The sequence below is a fragment of the Erpetoichthys calabaricus genome, chromosome 15 (assembly GCF_900747795.2).
Source record: "Erpetoichthys calabaricus chromosome 15, fErpCal1.3, whole genome shotgun sequence".
NCBI lineage: Eukaryota > Metazoa > Chordata > Cladistia > Polypteriformes > Polypteridae > Erpetoichthys > Erpetoichthys calabaricus.
The window spans coordinates 76,126,056-76,151,928 of NC_041408.2; the positions used below are offsets into that span (position 1 = coordinate 76,126,056).

The window sequence follows — 25,873 nt, forward strand, 5'->3', positions numbered from 1 at the left end:
TTTAGAATGACTTTATGGATTGCTGCTTTTGAACAATGTTTAGTCTTCTGTCCGACATCTGGCTAGGGATAATGTCATTCCTTTATTTGCTGCTTTTTTTCAATCCATGTTGGTCTCTTTTTCCCCACTACCCTACAACCATCCCATGCATGATGTCCTTTTCTAATGATCTTTCTCTTTGAGCGATTTGTTGAAAGTATAAGAGTTGAAGACTGGCCATTTGAGTTTAAGGAAATTTTTGGTTAGATCTTATCTATTGATTCATTCTTCGTGTAGTCGTGTGTATGTGTGTGTAACACACAAAGTTCAATGGTATAAAATCTTCTCCTCCTGTCTTGCTTCACTGAACAACTCTCACGTTTATATGTTGTAACTGAAAATACCAGTTTGAACCAATCAAATTTTTGGACACACATCTGCTATCAAAAAATTTGTATAAGCTTTTCATAGCTGTCTTGCCAAGTGTGATTCTACATTTTATTTGCTGCAGGTTGTTTTATTACTAATAGTTATAACATGCTTGGATCAACCATCTGCAACTTCTGTTTCTTCTCCATGAAGGATAAAATAATACCTCAGTAGCTTTGTCATGTTCACATTCAACTGCAGGCCCATTCTGAGGCTATACTCCTTGATCATTCTAGTGAAATGTTTCAAGTCCACCTAATTTTCAGCTAATGTCATTATTAGCATAACAAACATTTGTTTAAAATCTTTTTTTTTTTTTTATATATAAACGTATACTGTAGGTTGTAATGGTAAATTTGAAAGAATACAGCCTTGTTGTACACCCTCCCTTACTAATATTAAAGCAATCTGCTTTTTCTTGTTCTGTTACATGATTGATGTACTGTCGAGGTTAAGATTTGCACCGTTCTCATGCACAAGTGTTCCCATTCTTCTTAACATGGTACAAAGTTTTGGTAGTTCCCGATCTTTTAAGAATCTTGCATTAGCAAATGTTGTTTCTCGTTCCTAATCCTCTGGCAAACCCTGCTTGCATTTTTAGGTAGTTCTCATTCTACATATTGCTGCATCTAGGGAATGAAGTACCTGAAATGCAAGCAAGGTTTAGATGCAATATCCAGAATATTGGGAGGTTAAGTTTTCCTATGCATCTGTCACTATACTTCATAAACCAGTTAGAACCTTTTCAACAATATGTACTTTATATAGCACCATGTGTGGGAGTATTCATTAAACCACAGTATATATTAATACTTATAAAGCTGACATGTAATTCTTTATTCGGCAGTACCCTAACATTTTTAGAGGGGAGAGGTAAATTGCCAATTATTTGGTACAATTGAACATAGGAGAGTTTGTGGCTGAAATGTAATCCTACAGACACTGCTGCCCTCAAGTGCACTGAGGGAAACTCTTGGCTGAAGGGACTTGTCAGAACTGGTTTGATAATTTGTGGTCATCTTGTTTTATTGGGATATTTGGCTGCTTTCTGTTCTTTTAATGTTTTTTTTTTCCCCCTTCTGTCTTTCAGATTTGGTTGAAGTGGTAATCATGGACATCTATGACCCCCAGACATTAGGTGTTATGGTTTTTGGTGGCTTTATGGTCATTTCTGCCATTGGAATTTTCCTGGTTTCCACCTTCTCCATGAAGGAAACTTCTTATGAAGAAGCATTAGCAAAGCAGCGAAGGGAGCAGGAGAAAGCACAGCTGCCTAAATCTGAGAAGAAGAAGAAAGAGAAGTCACTGGATAAGAAGGGGAAATCTAAAAAGAAAGATGATAAGCCAAATGGTAAACTTCCCAGTTCAGAGGCTGCCCTAGACGTATCTGAGACGGTGAGTGAATCCGAACCAGAAAATGCTGTGCCAGAACCAGTTGTTCCAGAGCCTCCAGTTACTATTGTTCGTGCACCAGTTCAAGAGCAGCCAGCCCCTTCTCCCAAGGATAAGAAAAAGAAGGAAAAGAAAGTAGCCAAAGTGGAGCCTGCCCCAAGCCCAGCCTCTGCCCCTGTCCAAGCCCAAGTGTCCAAGAATGCCCCAGTACTTGAAGCTGTTGCCAAAGAGGTTCCTGTCATGGCTGTTCCACCAGTAGGAGCTAAGCAAAGTGTGCTGCTGTCTACTTCGCCACCCACAAAAAAGGCTGATGTCGTTACCAGTCATGAAGATGTAAAGCAAGAAAAGCAAGAAATTGCTGCCAAAAAGAAGGCAGGCCCCAAGAAGAAGTCTGAAACCGGTATGTAGATATGGAAATGTTTTTAAAATGGTTTTCTTTTTATCCTAATGTAACTGAATTGTGCAGAAATTGTAACAGACATGTACATGAAATATACACTGTAAAGGTGGTAATCTTGTTAAGTAGTTCTTCCTAAGCTATTTTTGCTTAGGCACATATAGCAAATGCAATATTTTTTTCCTGCAGTAATTATAATTCATTGCACTATTTGATGGATGCATGCAGTACTACTTTGTTATACAGCTTAGATAACCTCCAGAATTTCACATCTGCTTGCTAGCTGTCTGAATTTCAAGCTAGTTTACATGTTTCACAGGAGTGTTTAATGAGTGGTTAGGTGTTGGCTGCAAATTTATACAAGGTGTTGTATACACATTATACTGGCATACAGTTTACAAATTCAGATGAACTTATTATATAAATCAGGATACGTGTAATTCTACTGAGGACTGTTTGTCTTCCTCCCCCAACACCATCGAGCCGGTTTCATCCTGTACAGGTTTTCAAAGAGACCCATCTTTCCTTGCAGCATAAGGTACAAGGCAGGAACCAGCCATAGGCAATGAGACCACCTATTTGCACGCACCACCTCTGTTAATATTGGAGCTTTATCAAGCTCTCTGTCTGCGGTGGGTTGGCACCCTGCCTGGGATTGGTTCCTGCCTTGTGACCTGTGTTGGCTGGGATTGGCTCCAGCAGACCCTCGTGACCGTGTGTTCGGATTCAGTGGGTTGGAAAATGGATGGATGGATGGAAGCTCTCTGTATACTTCTGGGTCTTCAGCAGCATAGGTGGTTTCTGCTTGAGATGTTTATTATGGGGCTTTACCCTTCTCATACTGGCTGGTTTTCCGTGTACAATATGTCACACACATTTGTATTGATTACTGTATCTTTTTATATATAAAATCTCCATTTTGCTTCACTATTATCAGTCCTCATACTGACCTGCATCATGCAGACAATTTGTGAACATGTGACTGGCTGATGCTTCAAATTAGGAAGTGACTGCTGATTTTTACCAGAAGGAAGTGAATCACATTTCAATTGAATGAGCTGTTACTCTGCTTTAGTGGTTTGCTCAGATAACCATCAAGTTTTATAGCACAGATGATTAAAGATGTGTTCAATCTTTAATTATATAAAAATGTGTGTGTACCTTTAGCATGTCAAGGCTTTGATTTTAATCATTTATTTATAGGCTTGTGACATTTAGTATGTAGCAGTGTGTAACATTCCTGGCTATCTTAATACATAATTCGCCAGCCTCCTCACTCACTCATGTCCGTCCGAAGCCGAATGCGCAGTCGCCTTCTGCGCAGCTGCCCAAAAAACCTTACGAGACCGACATCGCGAAAGGCGGCGGATTTACGGCCACAAAAATTCAAAGAGAAAGACGACTTCGATTAAAGCTCTAGAGGCCTGAAAGGCGATTTCGACTACAGCTCGCGGCCTAATTACGCATTCTGATTCAATTACGCATTCATTCAATACACCTATATCAGGTTTGTGGTGCTTATACTTATTACTATTCCACTCGTGTCCGTTTCATCTTACGTTGTCGAAACAGGCTCTTTGTCTAGTTTATTTATAATTAATTATAGCACAGTCTGGATTAAGGTCATATTTAAAAAAAAAAAAAAAAAAAAAAAAAAAAAAAAAAAATTGTGGAAAGCCAGCCCGGACACAGACACACACCAGAATGTTCCAAAACACACACGTTTTTTTATACACAGCACCACAATGCCTTATTAACAGTCTCCTCTCTTTTCCTCTCTTTCTTCGTCGCCTCTACTCCCCTCCTCACAAGCTCCGTCTCCTTCCTCCCATCTCCGGCTCGTCTACTGGATGGAGGCGGCCCCTTTTTTAATAACCCGGAAGGGCTCCAGGTGCTCTGTCCAATGACACTTCCTGATGTGGCGGAAGTTCCAGTTGAGCACCTGGAAGCCCTCCGGGGTGCCCCTGGGATTTCTTCCGGCATAACTTCCTGGTCTGGCGGAAGTGCTACAATCCAGGGCTCCATGAACGTCCGGGCGCCCCTGGTGGTGGCCGCCACATCCTCCCACAGGGTTGAGCTTCCCAGCTCCGTGACCCTCATGCAGTCCAGGGAGGCTGCCCTCTTGCGTTCTGGGGGAAGTACTGCCCCATTTCTGGTCCCCTACTACCGGCGTCCCGGTGGGGCAACGTCCCTGGACATCTGACACAAAATATGTATATTTATAATTATTTTTAACATGACCTTTATCCAGACTGGGCATTTATTTATTTATGGTCAGATATTTTCTTTATAGCCATCTTAACTAATTGTAGAACACCAGCTGATTATATGCTAGGGTACCTGGTTTTGTCCTTTTGCCTGTTTTAAGTGTTAACCCAAGTGTTGCATTCCCAACTTTCTCTTCCCGAGGAGCACGATGCTTTCTATGCCTATTTACTCCTGATATCCCAGTGCCAGAGCAAAATTAAAATGCACTCTCAAGGACTGCTGACCAGTAGCCCTTCCCCTCATTATGATGAATGCTTTGAGACTGGTACAGGGACACCTTAAGCTGAATGTTCCTGATAGTATGGATCACCTCCACATACCTTTTACAATCGATCCACAGTGGATGCCACATTGTTTGCACTTCAAAACCACCTGGCTCATCTGGATAATATCTGCTATGCTATAGTAGTTTATAGACTACTAGCTGTGTAAGCCCTTGCTATAAAAAGCCAGGGGTCCTAGAAACTATTGAAATTGTCAAGAAAAAAAATGTAGATATGTCAGGTAAAAGGCACTACTCTGGGCATGTCTGTCCTAGGAGGATTCGTTTTGCTGATGTGCTTGCATCACTTGTGCATTAGCTACGGAAGGAAAAGTAAAACGTTTTGCCGATGTTGATGGTTAACTGACTGTCTTTCTTCTGAGGTTTCGTTTTCCTGACACGCTGGCTTCGCTTGTGTTGTTAGCGGCTAAGTGAGTTTTCTGTTTCCTCGGTGGCAGAGCCTTTACTACGACTCCACCTCTCACTTCCGGGCTGGACAGATACACATTCGCTTCCAACTGAGGACACTAATTGTTGAAGCTGTATAGGTGGAATTCTTTCCCATTCTTGCTTGATGTAAAACTTCAGTTGCTCAATAGTCTGGGATCTCCGTTGTCGTATTTTGCGCTTCATAATGCGCCACACATTTTCAATGGGAGACAGGTCTGGACTGCAGGCAGGCCAGTCTAGTACCCGCACTCTTTTACTACGAAGCCACGCTGATGTAACACATGCAGAATGTGGCTTCGCATTGTCCTGCGGAAATAAGCAGGGACGTCCCTGAAAAAGACGTCGCTTGGATGGCAGCGTATGTTGCTCCAAAACCTGTATGTACCTTTCAGCATTAATGGTGCCTTCACAGATGTGCAAGTTACCCATGCCATGGGCACTAACACACCCCCATACCATCACAGATGCTGGCTTTTGAACTTTGCGCTGATAACAATCCGGATGGTCCTTTTCCTCTCTGGCCCAGAGGACACGACGTCCATGATTTCCAAAAACAATTTGAAATGTGGACTCGTCAGACCACAGCACACTTTTCCACTTTGCGTCAGTCCATCTCGGATGAGCTCGGGCCCAGAGAAGCCGGTGGCGTTTCTGGGTGTTGTTGATTTATAGCTTTCGCTTTGCATGGTAGAGTTTTAACTTGACGAACTGTGTTAACTGACAATGGTTTTCTGAAGTATTCCTGAGCCCACGTGGTAATATCCTTTACAGAATGATGTCGGTTTTTAATGCAGTGCCGTCTGAGGGATCAAAGGTCACGGGCATCCAGTGTTGGTATTCGGCCTTGCCGCTTACGTGCAGAGATTCCTCCAGATTCTTTGAATTTTTTGATATTATTGACAGTAGATGATGAAATCCCTAGATTCCTTGCAATTGTACGTTGAGAAACATCGTTCTTAAACTGCTGGACTATTTGCCCACGCAGTTGTTCACAAAGTGGTGAACCTCGCCCCATCCTTGCTTGTGAATGACTGAGCCTTTTGGGGATGCTCCTTTTATACCCAATCATGACAAACACCTGTTTCCAATTAACCTGTTCACCTGTGGAATGTTCTAAACAGGTGTTTTTTGAACATTCATCAACTTTCCCAGTCTTTTGCTGCCCCTGTCCCAGCTTTTTTGGAACATTTTGCAGACATCAAATTCAAAATGAGTGAAGATTTGCAAAACAACAAAGTTTATCAGTTTGAACATTCAATATCTTGTCTTCGTAGTGTATTCAATTGAATATAGGTTGAAAAGGATTTGCAAATCGTATATTTTTTTTTTTTTTTTATATATTTACGTTTTACACAACGTCCCAGCTTCATTGGAATTGGGGTTGTAAATTGCATCAATAAATGGCTAACTTAAGGTACTCCTGTAGATGTGGGTGAGCGAAAAATATTCGGAGGTCATTAGGATCAAAGGACATATGAAGGAAGTAGCTGACTTGTGAACCTATTCATCTTTCAAATTTTAATTTGACACGAGTTTTGTTTGCGAAAGCTGTGGTACATTCGAGTATGCACATGGCTTAAAATCAGGTAGCCTATTTTTTTATATAAATAGTGTAAATATGAAATGATTACCATGATTTTAAGAACTATACAATCTCTTTCATTTGCCACACTGCTTGCTTTAGCAAGGAGGTTTCCCTGTTACTAACCAAAGAATAACATGTGGCTCTTTTTACATGGATTAGAGTATTGCAGGTGCAAACAAATCTTTTCCTGTGCAAGTGTTCATTTGTTTGTGTTTTACATGTGTTTACTTCTTATTGAAATTGTACTTGCAGTGCACTTCCCTTCTTATGGCTTATGTATTGTGTGTTTAGCAGTAAAGTTACAGGACGTTTCATATCCTATATTGTGAGGGTTCTGTGGTGAGTTTGTACAAGTTTCAAAGTCCAGTTTTCAAGCAATATTCTTTTTCTGGAATTGTAATAGGTGAAACATGTTTAGTTCAGCAACTTAAGTAGGTGTGACGTACATCTTCAAGAGAACAAATGAACTAGCAGCCCATTTGTTAAGGTGGCTTGGTGTTCATAGAGCTTTATGAATGCTTGATCCTCCATGTTCTGCCTTTCTGCAATGGCTACCTATTGCCCAGTCCCTCCAGCCTGGTTCTGAAACAAACCAGAATTGGAGTTGAATAGCAAAAGGCCTCCTTATATCAAAACAATAATTTAGGGAGGTGTTTGGTAACGTTAAATGATTTAGGTCTTAAGGTGTACAAGGATTGGAACAATATTTGTCCTTTTGTTTTAAGAGAGGGTTTTTCTTTGCACTTCATTTTTCAAATTCCTGTGTTGGGCTACACTACATTGTCTGATTCTCTGTTCAATAATGCAAGTCAACTGTTGTGGATTCTGTTCTGCTAATTTTTGTTATTGTTGTGAAAGGAGCGCTGAATAGTAATAGAGAGATTACCACTCCCTTACGTGACGTGTGCCCATCCTCTCTAGCATGGAGTTGATGTACCTTCTATAGAGGGCTGTCTTTAAGAGTATTATGCACCCCCTACATTTTTGTGAATAACTGGGTGAGGTACAGTTTATGGCACACCCACTTCCCCATGATTAGTCTTTACAATCGTTACTACCTCCCAATGACCTGAAAACAGGAAACATTACTGTGGATTAACTCTTTTAGGGCTAATCATTTTTTTTTTTTTTTTTTTTTTTCCTTTTGTCCCAGGGCTGAATATTTTTTCCAAAAAAACTGTTTTCTAAATACATACTGCAATGGTTTCACACGTAAAAATACTTTGACATTTGTCATAAAGAAGTATTTTATGCTTCCTGTAAATTCACATACTTGTTTGTCTCATCACTCATAAACTGAAAGGCACTTTCCTGATGTTGTTATAAGAATCAGTCTCCAGACATCATAAAGGTTTGGGGCAGCCACCCGTATATTTCCCAGCTGCAAAAGTTTTTGAAATATTTGAACAGAGATGCTCACAAGACTGAGTCCAAAACAGAACTGATTATTTGAAGGTAAGATGGCAGTTTTTAAGGGCTGGGGAAGGAAGTGATGTTATTAGAGGCGCCAGAGCCGGAAGTGACATCACCCGAGGCGCCGGAACCTGGTAAGATTTCCCAGGAATGGTCTGCAAGAAACTGAGAGAGACGGTCCGCACACTCTGCCACCCCCTGGTCTGGTGTAGTATTACAGTTCCCCAGGCCCTTTAGCTGTCTCCTAAACGCACGTGTGTGACACTGGGGGGGAAAGACAGCTTGAAGTAGTTGAGTAGCTGGTAATCCGTAGTGTCCACTAGCACGCCGTGTCGTTTGGAGTCCGTTTCCAAGCTTGCCTCCCACAGATCTTTGTCTGTGTAGTCCTCCCAGGGTGAACGTTGCTCGTGTAGCGGATGCACATATTGCATGTTCAGAGCTACTATTAGCTGGGGACTGATCAGCTGTTGCAGATGCCTGCCTTTTGTTTTTAATTTCCAGATCAAAAATCTGAATTCGATAAGTGTCTTATCTATGTAGTCCTTCTAGGGGAACCCTACCATAGATATTTCGGCTGCATGATCAGCTGATACAGGTACCTGACTTTCGTTTTTGATCTCCAGATCACTTGAATCAAAATCTGGGCCTGATTTTAAATCCATCTATTTCCTCAATAATAACACAAAACATAAGTATGCAGAGTATTTTGCTTTACACATTCGCTTCACTCTTTCGTCCGATGTTGATGCCATTCTAGACATGGTTTACACTGTGCTACTTGAACTCCTTGCTAGGAGGGCTGTTAGACTTGTTGACTTGATGTGGAATCCCTGTGTGTACGTAACTGAGTTTATCGATATTCACGGCTTTTCCCACCCCTCTGCCACCTGGATGTTGACTTTAGTTGACATCCTCCCTCAATCCTTTGTGTTGGCAAAAGTTGACATCCACCCTAAAACCAGTTTTAGTCTAAGACTAATGTAAAGTTCCACTCAATTTTTATTCTTAAAGTATATAAAGTGAATTCTCTGCATGAACCACCTGACTTTTGTGTAATCATTGACCCACCCCACACGTTTGAAACTAATAGTACTTGAAAGATGCCTCTCTAGACACTGGCCTGATTCATTTTGCAATGATGTCTCTTGTCTGGAAAATGTAAGCATTCAGTAGCTGAAACCAGTGTCGCATTACTTGACTTCTAGTCTTGACAACTGTGGTTTCTGATCATTTGTGTCAGTTTATATGACTAGAAATCGCTGGGTATGGCAAAATATGTGAGTACACGACGCATGCTGGCCAAAGTATCACAAGTTCACTCCTTATATTGCTATTATGCTGCCTGACCAAGCTAGTGGCGGGTTTACAGATCTGGCAAGTTCAGTCCCATTCTCTTTTTATATGCTGTCTTGGTATGTAAAACATGAGAACTCTGAGAGACTTGTGTTTTGGACCTCTCAAAACAGAAGAGACACTAATGTTCCTTATTCCTCATCACTGAATTATATGCATTGCACTTCCATTTGAGTGCTCATTGGTTGTTAGCTCTCCTGCACACAGACCCTGTCCCTAAAGAGTTGAGACAAAATCAAATCTCAGATTTTTGTCAGGGCGAGTTGTAGACTGGTCAGAAGAATGTGCTTGACATGTCACACTATACAATAGCCCCCAACACACTAAAATTATGTAACTGAAATCTGTGACTGGAAATTGCTAGAAAATCGTGTAATATGATGTGGCATGAATTAACTTAAAGGTGAATCAGATAGAGGGCGAGGGCACTGTCCTGATAGTGATCAGGGATGTTAACAGAAACGCCATGGTCTACTTTTCATCTCATTTTAAAGAATTTTCTTCTGTTCCATCTTTAAAATTCGTCTGTGGATAATAATGAAACAAACTTCTGCTTATGTTACTGTTTATTTCTAAATGTGTTTTAGTTTTCCTCCACATTTAAGAAGTATTAGGATAATGCAAGGAGAATACTAATTAGAATAGCAGAAGAATTAATTTTACTTTTGAAAGCCTTTATGTGCAAGTATATTGTGATTGTTGGAACATATTGTAATTGAAGTAAGTGTGTGTGTGTGTGTGTATATACACTACTGGTCAAAAGTTTCAGAACACCTGCATACATTTCCACAAAAACAGTTTAACGTCTTAATGTTTGATGAAATCAAGGCATAGAACAAGTAAAGAATGGCAAATAAAAGTAAGTCAAGGAATCGTTAAGTGTACAAACTTTTATTCAAATTTTTGATTAATCAAATTGGCCATCTTTTGCAGATAACAGCCAAACTGTAGTAACCCTTTTGATTCAGAACACCAGTCATTCTGTGCCAGTTACCAACTCTGCCTCCAGCAGAAGAACCCCAGACCATCACACTTCTTCCTTCATGTGTGACAGCTGGTGTCGCACATGGAGGACCCATCCTTTCACCAACTCAATGGCATACAATCTCCCTCCTTGATGAATCAAAATTTGTAATCTTCAGTACAGAAGACCTTCTTCCAGTCTGCAGTACTCCACAGCTGGTATTTCAACACCCAATTTTTGTCCTTTAAGGAATGGCTTTCTTATTGTCACTCGCCCTGTCAAACCTGCAGCACAAAGTCTCCTCTTCACAGTAGAAGCTGAGACTTGCTTTTTGTCAACCACTGTTATGCTGTGCTTTAAGCTGTGAAGCGCCCATCATGCAAGCTGGTGACACTCAGAAGCTTGTCTTCGGATTGGGTTGTGACTTTGGGTGTACCAGATCTCTTCCTATCAGTTTCTTCCAGTTTCCAATTGCCTGTGAGATTGTGTAGAAGACCACTAGACTCACTGACACTTTAATTTCTTTCTTTTTTTTTTTGGCAATTTCTCAAAATAAACCACGTATAGTTCTAAAGGTGGTGATATTCTGTAATTTTATTTATTTTCCATTTCCTTGCCATTATCACTGGAATTTACAACTTTGCAATTCTGGTTTAAGACAGACAGAGGGGTTTTTAAGTAATTAACAGAAGTTGACACCTGTGCAAATTGTTTGCTTCAACTTACAAAACTTGTTCTACATTAATGAAAGTAAATTATCTGTAGCTTGTAACCTATTTCTTTCTTCCCTGTAGAAGGCCCATTTGTAATATTCTGAAATTTCGCTGAGGTGAAACACTGAGGTGTTCTAAAACTTTTGACTGGTAATGTAAATCAGTTGATTCCAGAAATATTTAAGATTTTTATCATTCTCTTTCTGCGATGGCTTAAATGTGTTCCCTTGATAGTTATCTTGTTTGTCATTGCATTTTTTTCTAGTGTAGGTTTTAAAAGTGTATTTCAGGTTCTGTTATTTCTTTCAGCATAGCTCTATATATCTATCTTAGTTCTGAATCGCAATCTGATCATTTAGGTGGTTACCTACCAGGTAACGCTTGTGATTGGCTGGCTAGTCGGCAAACGTCCAGCACATCATCTTAGTTGCAAGAAGCAGCTCACAGTGATGCAATATCTCCCAAACAATACAAAGTATACACAACATGTTTTTTTTTTTTTTTTTCCCTCATATCGGGGCTCGTCAGGTATGTAAGCAAACTGGCCGCTGTGGCACAACGTCAGAGGTTTTGCCTCAGGCACTGATGTCCAAGGTTAGATTCCCAGTTAGGGGATACAATACTGTGAACACCTGAAGAGCCCCAATAAGGGCAAAACATGTTGTGTTCTTTGGTTTGCAGATACTGTATCTTGTGTGTATAATACAAATATACACACACACACACACACACAATGGCTAAATATATATATATATATATATATATAATATAACTTTTTTCCTTCAAAAAAAAAAAAAAAAAGAAAAGCACCGCTCTTGCTTAAACTGAAACCACATGTCCGACTTCCTGATTTAGGTCTACTTGAAAGCATTTGTTTACTGGAAGACATGGAAAGTTCAACTGCCTTTGTTTTTCACGTTCAATAAGAGGCCCACAACGGCCATATTATGGTACCTTGGCATTCAGATTAATAAAGGTGAAAGGCCAGCAACAAAACATAATTCCATCTAACAAGTGAGAGGAATCAATCCGAGAGTGTCTGCTTTGGTTGATCACAATATGTTCTTTATTTCTAACTGCCTGGAAATACTGTAGGGTGGGGTGGGGGGGCATCCTTGTCTATTTATTCCTTTGTCATTTTTCTTTATGAACATATTAATGTGGCTACTGTGTTTGCTTGCATGTCCATTAATTATTAATTAATGATTATTTAATGTGGTATATCAAAATTTGTTTGACCCTGTTGCTAGTGGAACTCCAGTTTGCCATTAGTGGTTCCTAACATAGATCCACAGATCCAAGCAGTTGTAGTGTATTCCTTTGTCTATATTCAGTGTACAGAAGAAAACAAAGCTAATAGGATGTTGAGTTATATAGCCTAATGTGTAGAGTACAAATCAAGGGAGGTTATGCTTCAGCTTTATAACACAATAGTACCTCGATTGGAGCACTATTTAGTTTGCCTCCTGTCTACAAAGAAAACATAACAGTGTTAGAAAAAAGTTTAGAGAAAAGTGACTAGGCCGATTCCAGGACTGCAGAGGATAAGTTATGGGAAAAGTTTAAAGGAGATTAACCTCTTCAGTTTAAGCAAACTAAGATAAAGAGGTGACATGAAGTGCTGCCCTAATTCCTTTCATAAAAGTTTATGAAAGTAATTGCTACCATGGATTCAGGCTGTTACTTTAAAATTATTTCGAGAATGCGGGGACATATTTGGAAACTTAAAACTCAATATCTTGCAACCATTAAAGGTCTTTCTTCATGCAAAAGAACCATAGAGACATGGTAAATTCTCGAGTCATGTGGTGGAGAGTAGGTCTTTTAGGGACCTTCAAAACTCGACTTGTTGCTAATATGGATAGATTAGATGAATAATAGGACATGTTGTGCTTTTGGGGCTGAATTGCCAGTTCTCCATTTTTTTTCTAATCTTCATATAAACACAAGCACACCTAGGTACAGTCGTACTTTTCAACTTCGAGTACTAGTACGATTCATCCTAATAACTCCTCAATCCTATTCACTTAATTTTTCCATAATGTCATGTCGGGTTTTGACGTTTCTATAACGTGCCTGCATTTGGAATGTAGCGTCTTTGTGAAAATGCAGGGTGAAGGTTGAGCAAAATCTGTTGAGCGTGACCAAAGACATTGGGCAAGGTAAAACTTCTTAGCAGTGAAACTTTTTTTTTTTTTCCTTTTTTGTAAGGGAGTTACTGGCACCCTATTTTGTTATGCGAGAGCAGAGATTTCCTTCTTTAATTTGTGAAAATGCTTTAATGACAGTAAAGTAAACATTCATCAATGTGTACGGAAAATAAAATGCAAGCAGATGGCCTGTAACCATTTTATTCCCAATGGGCATCTCTCTGTTTTCTGAAAATGTGTATAAACTAGGACATTGTGCTGCAGACTGTTTGGAAATTATGGCATATACATTACTGTAGATAATTAATTCTCTAGGTACTGGTTCATAATGTTTAGAATGAATACTAGCCAAAACCTTTATATTTTAGGATTGCATACACTAGTTGGAGCTGCTGATGTAGCTCTCCATTGAGCCCGTCTTTAAACCGTTTACCAATTTCTCCCCGTTCTGATTTTCATGCTCACCTTTGTGCCACCTCTGTTTTGGAGAATGACTACTTAAGGATATGATTCACAGCTTCTCATCAGGTTTAGAGAATAGCCAGACATTGACCCCAGTATTATGATGACAGTCAAAAGAAAGTATCTTAATTCTCAACAGAAAAACTGATTACTTCCAGTTAAATAATAAACCTGATTTTGTCTGGGTAAGTTGCAGAATGGTTGGACTGATTCACTGGGCACGTCCCACTAGATTGGCATTCTATGGAGCCACCACCAAAAACCCCAAACTCTCTAGGGTTATGTAAATGAAGTCTGAGACTTTAATATCAGTGGAAAAGTCGTGTTATATGGCATGGCCTTTTGCCAGCATTGCACATGTTGAGTATGTGGGAGGAACACCAGATTTCCTAGAGATGGTAACTGAGCACATGATTCGAAAAGGACATCAGACCCATAACCATTGTGCTGCTTTGTTAAAAATGCCACACATTCTGTTGTTAAGTATATCTCATTGTGGCAGAAACTAGAGGTGATCTGATTAAATGAATCTAATACTGGTGCATCTTGGTGGCTGGGCTACTGTGTGTGGCTGGTTTTTATTCTAATAATTCTTTTCATTTGTATAGTGCTTTTCTCGCTATTTACATAGTGAGTCAGGAGCTACTTCCACCACCACTAATGTGTAGCACCCACCTTGGATATGATGGCAGCCTTTTTTTTTTTTTTTTTTTGCTGCACCAGTACACTCACCACACATTAGCATTAGATGGTGAATTGGTGGGAGAGAGTTGGAGTTAGAGACGGGGTGATTCATGGGGGCCAGAATGACTAGGCCATGGAGTGAAACTTAGCCCGGACTTCGGGATACACCCTTCTCTTTATGAAGAATGCCCAAGGATCTTTTATGACCACAGACAGGTCCTCAGTTTTACATCTCATCCGAAAGACTGTGCCATTTTTACAGCACGATGTGCCCATCAGTGCACTGGGGCTTTGGGATCCATATTCGGACCATGGGGTAAGCACCACAGCTGGACTTCCCAACACCTTTTTGCAGCATCAACCCAAGCTTTTTCCGGGTTGCTTTCCCATCTAAGTACTGGCAGGGCCTGAACATGCTTAGCTTCATGTGGATGACCTCTTCTAAAGCGTATGAAGTATGGCTGCTATATTGTATTTGTTTAACAGGTGAATTTACATGTTTCTCCACTGCGTTTTTAATTAGTGTTTGTGTATGACCTGTGATTTAAATCTGTTGATTTGTCCTCTTCTGTTTAGTTCATATTTCATTCATTTCATCACATTTTAGTTTTATTCATCAGGGTTGGTACTTTCCTGGAGCTTCTACTGAATTCCAGCCTTTTCTTTAGAAGGGAATTTGTGTGTGTGCATATGACAGATGATATACAAACTGATTAGACAAATTCATATCTCTCCCAAATAAGAGAAAATGGACAGAGCAGATGTTTTTCTTTCAAGGAATTTGGCCAGAAAAATAAATTGAGTGACCCAGTGATGTATGCTGCTACTATTCTGCTTAGTCAGCACTGCAGTACCTAAAGTCCTGGGCAACAAATCTGAGATGGAAAATGTGAGCATATGGCTGTTAGAAATGCCAAAGTAATAAATTTTACACCAGAGCACCATATTAACCAATTGTACTCCACTCCAGACTTAATTGAATAGAAACATTGGTGCATAATCACATTGGACTTTTATGTTTTCTGATGTTCTGCTTTTTTCCACTGTTGTACCAGAATTTCTCTTTGCAGTTCACTTAAAAAAAAAAAAAAAAAAAAAAAAAAAGTTGCTGTGCATTTTCACTTGGTGAAAGGGTAGAAGAAGAAAATTGTTATGAATGTTTCATGCTAGCTATTGAAAAATCCCCCGTGTAGATCACGATTGTGATGAATTACTAACGGTTCTGAAATGAGTATGGCACAGTCTTTGAATGGTTCATAGGGTCAAGATTGTCACATGTGCAGAATACAGTAAAATTCTTATTTGCCAATCAACATGCAACATTTCATGTCAAATGAAATGGCATGCGTTTTACACTTCGATACCATACAGTGTCTTTCTTATGCAGCATCTTTCATAGCAAGCACAAAGGAACAGCTTGTAAACTATTTTAAGGTATTGCTTACAAAAACAATCGATCAGTTGTTTCATTCACATTGCCCCTTTCACAAACTAATGCAATACTTCTAAAAGCCACAATTTTAATTTCTCTTTTAATAATAAGGTGGTAGTAGTAAACAATTTATAGATGGATATTTGTAAATTAATGTTTTAATCACTCCTGTTCAGTCTATTTCATAGTGAAGATGTGCCACAACTTGTGAACCAAGTGGACAGAGACTACCAGCCCATCGTAGCATACATTTGTGTGCAAACCTACACTTAGTCACAGCAGGTGAATCTGGAGTCCTCGGTTATCTGAACATGCGTGTCTTTTTGAATGTGGGAAAGGATGTGCAGGCACTGGGAGAACATGCAGACCGTCTGCAGTTTCTGGCTAGGTTTTGTTTGCAGCTCCTATTCACCTCTATAATAACACAAATTTTGTCACAGAAAAACTTAGAGGTGCTTTAAAAGTACCTTTGTAAATGCAGATTTCAGAAGATTTCTATCATCCAGTTTTTGAGTGTTTTGCAGTATTTTGTAGCTAGAGATCCACAGAGGGAGAAAATGAGTCGCGTATTTTAGGAATAAACTGTTTTTAAGATTTCTATAACCTAGCAGGTGTCGTCATCAGAGGGTAATGATTAGACCTACAGTAATCAATGGCAAGTGAAGTGAAGTGAAGGGTGGGTGGGATGGGAGTTGGTGGATTAATAAAGTGGGGTTAGGAAGGTGTTGGTTGTAAAGTGTTTTTTTTTTTTTTTTTTGTAGTATTTGGATGATGTTCTTTTTAAGCATGCATATGCTGGGTTCAAGTCCAAGTGTTTTGTTAATGGCATTTTCATTAGAGAGCCGTGATTCAGCCAGCTCTCTGACACTTTTAATATTGGCCCAGAATTTTACTTTCAGTGTCCCAGTTAAACATTTGTCTGGTTCAACTTATATGTGTGGAAATCTGAGACCGTGGGTTGGTGCTTGTGACGGCATTGCGATGTTCCTGTATACGTGTTGCGAGTGTTTTAGATGTTTGTCCCACATATACTGCTGGGTATGCGTTGCTTGGAATGCTGTGAACTTTTTGTTTTTAGCATTGAAAAGGACGTTCTGTAAAGTGTTTGCCATTTTGTGCGCTATCTTGATCCCAGATCTGGACAGGACATGTGCTGTACTTTCTGACACATTACAATAAGGAAGGGTGTTGTAAGTGAGGTGAGGAGTTGACCATTTGCTGAGGTCTAGGGTGTCTCCTATTATAGGCACTGTTTAATAAGTTTCTTGGGGTAGCCGTTTAATTTGTATAGATAGAAAAAGGTAATGTCTTTCCTTTTTGTGTCAATTTCGTTACAATAGGTGTTTTAATCCTTTTGAACAAAGTCCTAACACAACTGTTTGTGACGAAGGGTGGTTGCTGGAAGAGTCCTTTGTCTGTGTAACATTCTTCGTGATAAACACTCATAATTAAACCTCTTTCAATGGAAATGTCAAGGAAACTGATGCATCCGTCCATTTCTTTATCCATCGTGAATTGCATTGTGGGGAATACAGAGTTGATGTGGCTGTATAATTCATTCAGCTGCTTACTTATTAATATGACGAATGTATTGTCAATTTAGCGCATCTATAGGGTGGTCCAGATCTAATTATGCAATTATTGCATTGCATTAAAAGTTGCATAGTTAGATCTGGACCACCCTATAGAGTTTAAGACTGAACGGAGTTAGAGCCATGATTTAAAATCGCTGCCTAGTAAATAAAATTAAGCGGCCAAGAATACTAAAGAACTGACTGAATCATGACTCTCTACTGAAAATGCCATCAAGCGACACTTGGACTTGAACCCAACATATGCAGGCTTAAAAAGAACATGCAAATAATAAAACTTTATTAACAACACCTTCCAAACCCCACTGTAAGAGCCATTTGCTAGTTATACGTTATATAAATATTCCTGCATAGTCTATTTGGAGGTTCTTACAACCCCCATACTGTAAGTTGAATTGAATTGGTATATTCTAACTATTTCTAGGCTCTCTGACTATACATTATACTTGGTTAGTGACCTGCCTTGCCAGGTATAAGGCATCAAGGGCACATGGTTTTAAACTGTGACTTGTGTGCATTTAGTGCCAAGTAACATGAAAGATTATGTAATTTATTGAATATACAGTGCCGTACATTTAAAGCGTACAGAAGAAAAATAAAGCATCTTTAAGTAAAACTAAACTTTTGACAAGAAAAGCTTAGAGAAGTTTTAGAGAAGGGTTTTTTTTTTTTTTTGTTTTGCATTTTATTCTACATGTGTAACATTTTTCTTGTGTGGATTGTTTTGCTTTGAATTTTCACCAAATATTTTAAGTTGAACTTTTGGATCGAGAGATTTCTTTCGGCACACATTTTACCCGTGCTTGAACTCTCCTTACACTCCTGCAGCTACACCCCTTTCTACTCCCCCACCCTTCACCTACTATGTATTGCCTTTAATTCCTGTATGTCTAATCATTTTCCTCTGACACCTGGTAGGTTGTCGAAAGCTTAGGAATAAAAAACTATTTTAAGTTATGCAACTTATTTTCTTTGTGGATTGCTAGCTACAAGTATACAAAACGTATTGCAGACCTTCACTTCTGCAGCATTTCGTGTATAAACTTTTATTGCTTTTTAAAGTTCAGTAGTGGATGGAAGTGTTTTTGTTGCATTTGTGAACGTTTTCTATCTTTCCAGAAGGCCATTAAAATAAGTCTGTTGTGCCAAAGCATGCAGGCTGCAACACATTTGGACATGTTGAGACCTGAGATTGTCCTCTGAGTGAGGCGAAGCTCCATGCCAGCTGGCAATCAAATGTCAAAGTGTAAACCTCTATATTGTTTACATTTTTAAAACAATTAATTTATTGGATTCTCTTCTGGGTTTATTCCCTGGAAAGTTTTGGAGAAATCGGCGATAAGTAAGATTAAGTTTTATCAGGACATTTCTGAAATGGGAAAACAAAAGCAAAGCAAATGGAGGCCTAGTATTCATGCTGATTACAATACAATCCCTGGCCTCGCGACGGATTAACCGGCCTGTTAAAATAAAAAAAAAAAATTTTTTTTTTTTTAATCCTGAGTTGTTCTTTATAGGCTTGGAGTGATTTCAGTTTACATATTCCTTTATGAATATTCCTTCTCCATTAACCTCCCGTTCTTTCCTGTTCTCCCCCTAGCCGCCTCGCGCTTCTATTTATCACGGGGCCGCAAGTGTGGCTATTTATTTAAAAAGTGGCCTTTTTGACTTGAGCTGTGGACCCGCTACACCACACTGTCCAGTCGTTGTACGAGAATAAAACCAGTGTGCGAAATCGTGGATGAAGCTTTGTGGATATGGTTTCTTCAGGAACGTCGAAGAGGTACAGTACATACCTTAGAAATATTTTTCTACATGAAAATAGGTATGCGTTGGATTAACCGGCCATGGGTCCAGTCCTGAGGTGGCCGGTTAAGAGGGATTGTACTGTATTACTGAAATCTTAAAAGGGATTTTCCTGATGGCAAGTACGGCAGAAAATTGTAAACTTCTACCTATTTAGGTGAGATGCTGCTAGTGTATGTGTATACTGTATGTGTGTATAGTAAATTTTAATCTGTCCCTTAAAATCCTTGTGTGATAGTCTTATTTTAGATATTTGAATTTAAGTTCAAAAACACCGTAAGATTCCCCAATATTGAGTCACATGACAAAGTAACTTGTTGTTACTCAGTGTAATTGGTGTATATTGTAACATGTAGAATAAATATTGGCTTCGTGCTCAGTGATGAGTGCCAAATGGACCACCAAAAAAAAATTGGACAGTACCTTTAAAATCAACATCTCGGACTATAATTCAGTGATTTTTTTTTTTTTTCCCCCCCAAAAACACATCCTGTAGGACTGAGTTGCTTTCTGGTAATGCTGAGAAGTAACATCCCTGTTGTTTTGGGTGTTCATTTTGATTTGCTAATGCAAAAGCTTTGGCATCTAGGGGGTGATGCTGCTTACTGTCCAAAGTGTTGAACTGTAGATCTCGGGTTGCCTTTCATTCCTTGCCCCGACCCTGTTTGTGATTGTGAACAAGTTGCTTAAGCACAGTTTCAGTATATGTGAAAACATTTTATGTTCTTGAATGCTATATAACTTGGAAGAAAAGAAAAATGTAATTAAAGTGGTCATTGATAGAGGAAAATAAGCCCTATTTTTATTTCCCTTCTTTCTCTCAGTCCTTAGTTTATTTTTCAAGGAATGCAGGTTTGCCCACCAGTTTACAAAATGTGTGCACGGAGTGCCATCTCTGACTGGTGCTGCTTAGCTGAGGCTATCACAGGGTTGGGTTAGCTGATTGTTTCAAGCAGATGGTTGGTTTGTTCAGTGTTATTCAGGGATTAAGAAGGAGACTAAACAGTTTGCTTTCTTCTTAATGTGCCCATTGTTACAAGTAAGCCCTGACTGCTTTCGTTAGACTCACTGTGCTTTATTTGTGCTGTGTGAAAAGAGTGGCCAAAAAAGGACCACAAGCTGTAGTCCTTTAAAGGCCTTAACAGGCCGGTCATCATCTTGAAATTCTGGACTCTCCCAGATAGTGCTTGTGCAAGTTAGCATAATAGGTTAATAATGGTGTTTATGTCTAAGTAGCCTTTAGCAGAAATGTTTCAGAGTGTTTATCGTAACTTTTAAACTGATTTGCTGTACTCCCTCTGTGCTTTTGGCTTTGTAGTCCCACCCATTTAGTTGTAATCCGGTAAGTCCTTGGAGTCTTCAGCTTTCATGTCAAGTAGGCAAATGTAAATTGTTACCTAAAAGGTGCTGAATGTTAAACCAAATACACCTGAGGGCTTTCAAGGTTTATCCTTGTAGAACTTTTCACAGTGTAACACTGCAAAGACGTGAAGTAATTCTGGTCATATGTAGATGCCTACAGCTATAATACCAACTGCCACTAATTTGTCCATTTTCACCCTAACGGACGCATTGTATTAGGGGCTTTTTGTTCCAAGATGATGATCCTTATATGTACTGAGTATATAATATGATTATTTCTAGGGTTTGCAGTTGTGCACGTGTTTACACTGCAACTTTAATTTTTTTTATTCCTTGTTACTACTGGAGCTTAGGAATGTCCCTTTGCCTTCCATATCTTTTCTCTCCCTCTTTGTTTAGTAATTCAAGTTCACATCTTCACAATTTTTTTTATGTACCCTTTTTGTTATGAATAACTATTATAGAGGAAATGCTTCTTACATATACAGGAGTTGTGTAAGATGCTGTATCTGAGCAGCCACCTTCATTTTCTTACTGAAAAACACATGAGATGCATTGTTTAATGCACTTGAAAATCTGTCTTAAAGGGAAATGCCACCCAAATTTTTTTTTTTTTTTTTTTTTTTTTTTAATATAAAATGTTGTACTTCACCCAGGTAGTCTGCAGTGACAGAAAATATTTGTCATGTTTAAGTGCCGATCAGAGAGAGTTTCTGATTGAATTGGCCTCTATTGTGACCAACACTGAACAAACGCCAATTCCCAAAAAACATCCATGGGGGGGGGGGGTGGATCTCTCCTTACTAGTATTCTGTAATCCACACATCAAGTCAACCACTCATATGCTTACAATGTGCCAAAAGACCTGTATTTTTCAAAATTATTGTTAAATAACCTCTGGGAAAACACTCTTGTGAATGAGCATTTGAATTGTTGACCTGCCATCTGTCATTATTTATAATTCATAGCGGTGAGCCGCAATTGGACTCCCTTGGCTTTATTTAGTGGCAGTCGGGTGAATTGACTAACTGGTGGTTGAAGAATCTTGGATAAGCACAAGTATGAGGCACATCTTCCTGATGATGATGATTTCACTCTTTTGTGTAACTTGTAATCTTTAGCTGTATGTGACCCTCAGTGCACTTTGCTTGTTGAGTATTACCTGAAGCAAAATGTTTGCCACCGAAATAAGCCGTTACTGGGCAGGACTCCTGACTAATGAACAAGGAGGAGACAAGTCAAATGTTTAGGTGTTTTTGTATGGGTGGTTTATTTATCAATATTTTAATTCCTAATAATTTTGTGTCCAGGGATGCCTGACTGAAGTTGAAATTTCAGCCCAGTTATGGTATCTTCTTTCCTACACTTTTTTTTTTTTTTTTGTGGGTGTGACGGATGTCTTTCGCATGTACAGTACGTGACTCTGTATATACGAACTCCAGGACTTTTAGTTATAAGCTATATGGAGAGATTGAAGCGGAACAGTTTAAGCAGATTGAGATTAAGAGGTTACACAATTGAAGTGTTTAAAGTAACATCTGGGATACACTGTACTAATTCCCTTCAGAATTTTAAAATAAATCGGAAGAAAACTGTGACCCAGTCGCAAACGTAAGAGCAAGTTTCACACAACTGTGTTTTTCTTCATACAAAGAACTATTGACACACACATTAAATTTCTAAGTAGTGTGGCGAAGAGTAGCACATTAGAAGTCCCTCAAATCTCGCAATTATTTATGGACTGTAATCTCACCATTATTTATCGGCTGCATTAACCCAGGGCCAAAGCAGCAGTCATCAAAAGGTGACTGTGGTTGATCACACGAGATGGTGTTTTGGAAAGGAGCACATGAAATGTGTAGTTTAAAACATATGAACCTGAACTTGCTTATTGAACCTAACCCTGACTTCACTTTGCTTCACTTGGATAGATAGATGTACAGTATTAGGGTCTAGCTGTGGCTATTCCTATGAAAATAAAACTATGAATTATTAATAATCTTCTGGCTGACTCAAGCGCTTTTTTTTCGGGGGGTTGGGTTTGACATTGCCCCAAGCATTACTGAAAAGGTACGCTTCGGGCTTTGATGGAATGTATTCATTTGCTGCAGAAGCGTGGCTTGGAAAGACATTCATGCTCCACTGTTCAAAATAGATGGTGTAGAAAGAGTATCTGTGTGCTTCAGTTTTGACAACGTCTTTCTCATAAAATTTCTCCATTCCTTTCGTTCCCCGTTTTTCATGACCTAACCAATCCAGACCATCCAACATTTAAATTGGGTTGTCTTGTGTATAAGCAGGGTTCTATAGTACTAGGGTGTTGTATTGTGTTAGCCATTATGAATGTAGTGAAAAGTCAAGCAAAATGACCTTTTATTGGCTTACTAAAAAGATTACAATATGCCAGCTTTTGTGGCAACTCGGGGCCCCTTCTTCAGGCAGCCAGCCTTCAGGTAAACCTAAAGGACAGTGTTGAAGCCTTGCATCCACAAGAGGGCACTCCTTGTTAGACAAGATAGAAAGTATATGCAACATCTGTTCATCCATTTTCTGTACCTGCTTTTATATATTTCACCTTTTTTGATCAGTCTTTTTTGTCTATTCATCCATGTACTAACCAGTCTATCTGGAGCCTATCCCAGCATCAAGTAAAAGGCAGGTTCAATTCCTGAACGGGACAAACAAGCTTCTTCAAAGTGAATTTGTTTAAACGCTTTGTGTACTCTGTGAACTAGTTGCCTAATCCAAGGTTGATGTTTCTGCTTTCTTCCTAAAGTACTGAGATAAACCCTGGCTTTCCTGAAATGGAAGAAGGGTCAGGAAACGAGTGGATAAGCAGACAAGATAAATTTGCCAAAATGGAAACCCTTTATCTTTCCCTTTCCCTTACTAGTGTGCTGCTTTAAAATAGAAATAGGGTTATTCCAAAAAGGTCTGTTTTAAACAAGTTTAATTCTGGTAGTTTTCTATTACAAATATGAAGCTTAAACAGAGTGATAAGAAGCTGTCCAAGTTTCTTCTATTAGGCAGCCCATTATTATAACTGTTGCTGTTTTTTAGTAAGCTGTCGGTGTCGCAGAATTGTACAGTAATTTTCATAACTCTCCTTGGCTTAAATTTTGAGGTCTCATGAGTGTTAGGCTTGAACAGCCTGGAGCATGCTCATTTGCAGCTTCACCCTGGTTTACCCCTCTGCTCGAGGTGGGTGAATAAATAAACAAAGAACAGATTTAAACTAATTTGAGAACTGATCACATGATCTGGTTAAGTCAAAGCATCCCCTGCAGTTTAGAGGGGTGTTACCTTTTATCTTGTTGTGTACCACCTGTCTATCTTATTTCTTTATTTTAATCCCTAGCTTCTATTGATTCCTTGGATAGTCCCATCTACTTGCCCTTCAAAACCTTACTTTCCACGGTGAGCAGCATGGTTTTCAGTGAGGGGGAAGCTCAACGCCTGATTGAAATCCTGACCGACAAAGCTGGCATTGTGCAGGGCACCTGGCACACGGTAAGCATACCTTCTAGCTCTCTGTGGATCTTGCATTCAGTGTGGAGGCCCATCTTCTTCAGGGACGTGCATTTACTATATACTGCTCTGAATGTTGTGTGTTAAGTTGACTGTGGCCTGCAATCAGTTTATGTGGCTGCAGTCATGCTTTGAGAAAGCCTTGAAAATTTAAGGAACAGGTATGAACTGTCACAGTGTGATGAAGCACACGGGACCCTGAATGCAGAAGACCGAATAGGTTTTTGAAAGAGACTTTTGAAACCACAAGACCTACAGGTTCAAAACCATTGGCTTGGGTGTGCCACATAGTATTAAGTCACCTAATGTTTCTGCACATGGCCTGCGTTATAGGTTATTGCATGGTGTTGTATTCTGTTAACTATTTGTGAACATGCTCTCTGAAACTGTAAATGTGAATTACACTATATTGATATGTTTAAAAAGGGATCGCAAATATAGAAAGTTTCAGCAGAAACATACTGGTATTACGAGATTCAAAACAGCAGACACTATAGCTTTCATCCAGTCATTTTATTAAGCAGTTTTCCACAAATGGAGTGTACAGTGCTTGCTTCCCAATGCAGTGTCATAAAGCAGAATATTAATTGATTGTATAATCTTCACATATTACCTTTTTAATAGTTGGGGTCACTGTGGCATTTTCAGTTGAGGACGCTTGTCGCCCTGAAGACAGCTGTGTAACTGACCTCTTTTCTGCTGTTTCTTTGAAGGCCACCCAAAAGGGAGATCCTGTTACAGCTTTGAAAAAGCAGTTGGAAGAGAAAGAGAAACTGTTGTCTGCAGAACAAGAAGATGCTGCCGCAGCCAAAAATAAGCTGCGTGAACTAACCAAGGTGATATTTGCAGTGGCTGATTGTTGCTCCAGCAGAGGGCATCCGTTTACCTGAATGTTTCCAACTTTATCTCTAATACTGAAAGTAGAAATTAATGCATCTGTGCAGCAGCTAGGAAGGATTTCCAAAATATTTGTCAACAGCTCTATAGTACAAACTACTATGCTGAGGGATTGGAGGGTCAAACATATGCTATTTTTTTCCCCCTTCAGGATTCTTCTGAAGCAGTTTTAAAGCTGTCATTCCAAGCCTTTTCATGTAGTCCCAGGTTTAGGGTTTGAAATTTAATGCAGATTGTTTGAAGATAAATGAGTGACAAAAACCAGAGAATCTGTCCCCCTGTATATTTAACAAAGCTCAAGAATGCTTGAATTGTCATATTCAACAGTAATTGGGTTTGTTTGCATGTTAGATGCTGTAATTATTACTGTATGTAGCTTAGGCCCCTGATGACCGACATTTTACCCCTGTACACTACATTTGATCTTTAGTCTAATTTTTTTTTTTATTCTGTTAGGAACTTAATGTTGAGAGAAGCAAGGTGGCAGCAGCTGAAGCAAAAATGAAAGAGCAGCTCACTGCTAAAGAGCAAGAGATCAAGGCCATGCAGGATCGAATGCAGGCCAGCTATCAGGATCATGTCAATGAAACTCAGCAGCTGCAGACCAAGGTACCTGAAAATGAGTGGGAAAAGTGGGCATTTCTGTAAAAAGTCTGCAGGATAATTGACTCAAAATCCTTGCTGTTTGGAGTTTTACTTATGATGTCTGCCACTTATTTTTGAATTCACTTTGCTGAATGAGTGGCTTTATTGGA

At 39.3% G+C, this 25,873-nt stretch overlaps 1 protein-coding gene across 4 annotated transcripts in view; it reads left to right on the forward strand.

Moving 5' to 3' along the window:
* Positions 1-25,873, forward strand: part of LOC114666140 (ribosome-binding protein 1-like) — a 114,119-nt gene that overhangs the window by 21,514 nt on the left and 66,732 nt on the right. For all 4 annotated transcript variants that reach the window (XM_028820885.2, XM_051919642.1, XM_051919643.1 and 1 more), the window contains exons 2-5: positions 1,499-2,200; positions 24,052-24,203; positions 24,935-25,057; positions 25,575-25,727. In XM_028820885.2, coding sequence (XP_028676718.2) covers positions 1,519-2,200; positions 24,052-24,203; positions 24,935-25,057; positions 25,575-25,727 — 1,110 coding nt within the window. In that variant the 5' untranslated portion in view covers positions 1,499-1,518. The remainder of the gene's footprint in view (positions 1-1,498; positions 2,201-24,051; positions 24,204-24,934; positions 25,058-25,574; positions 25,728-25,873) is intronic.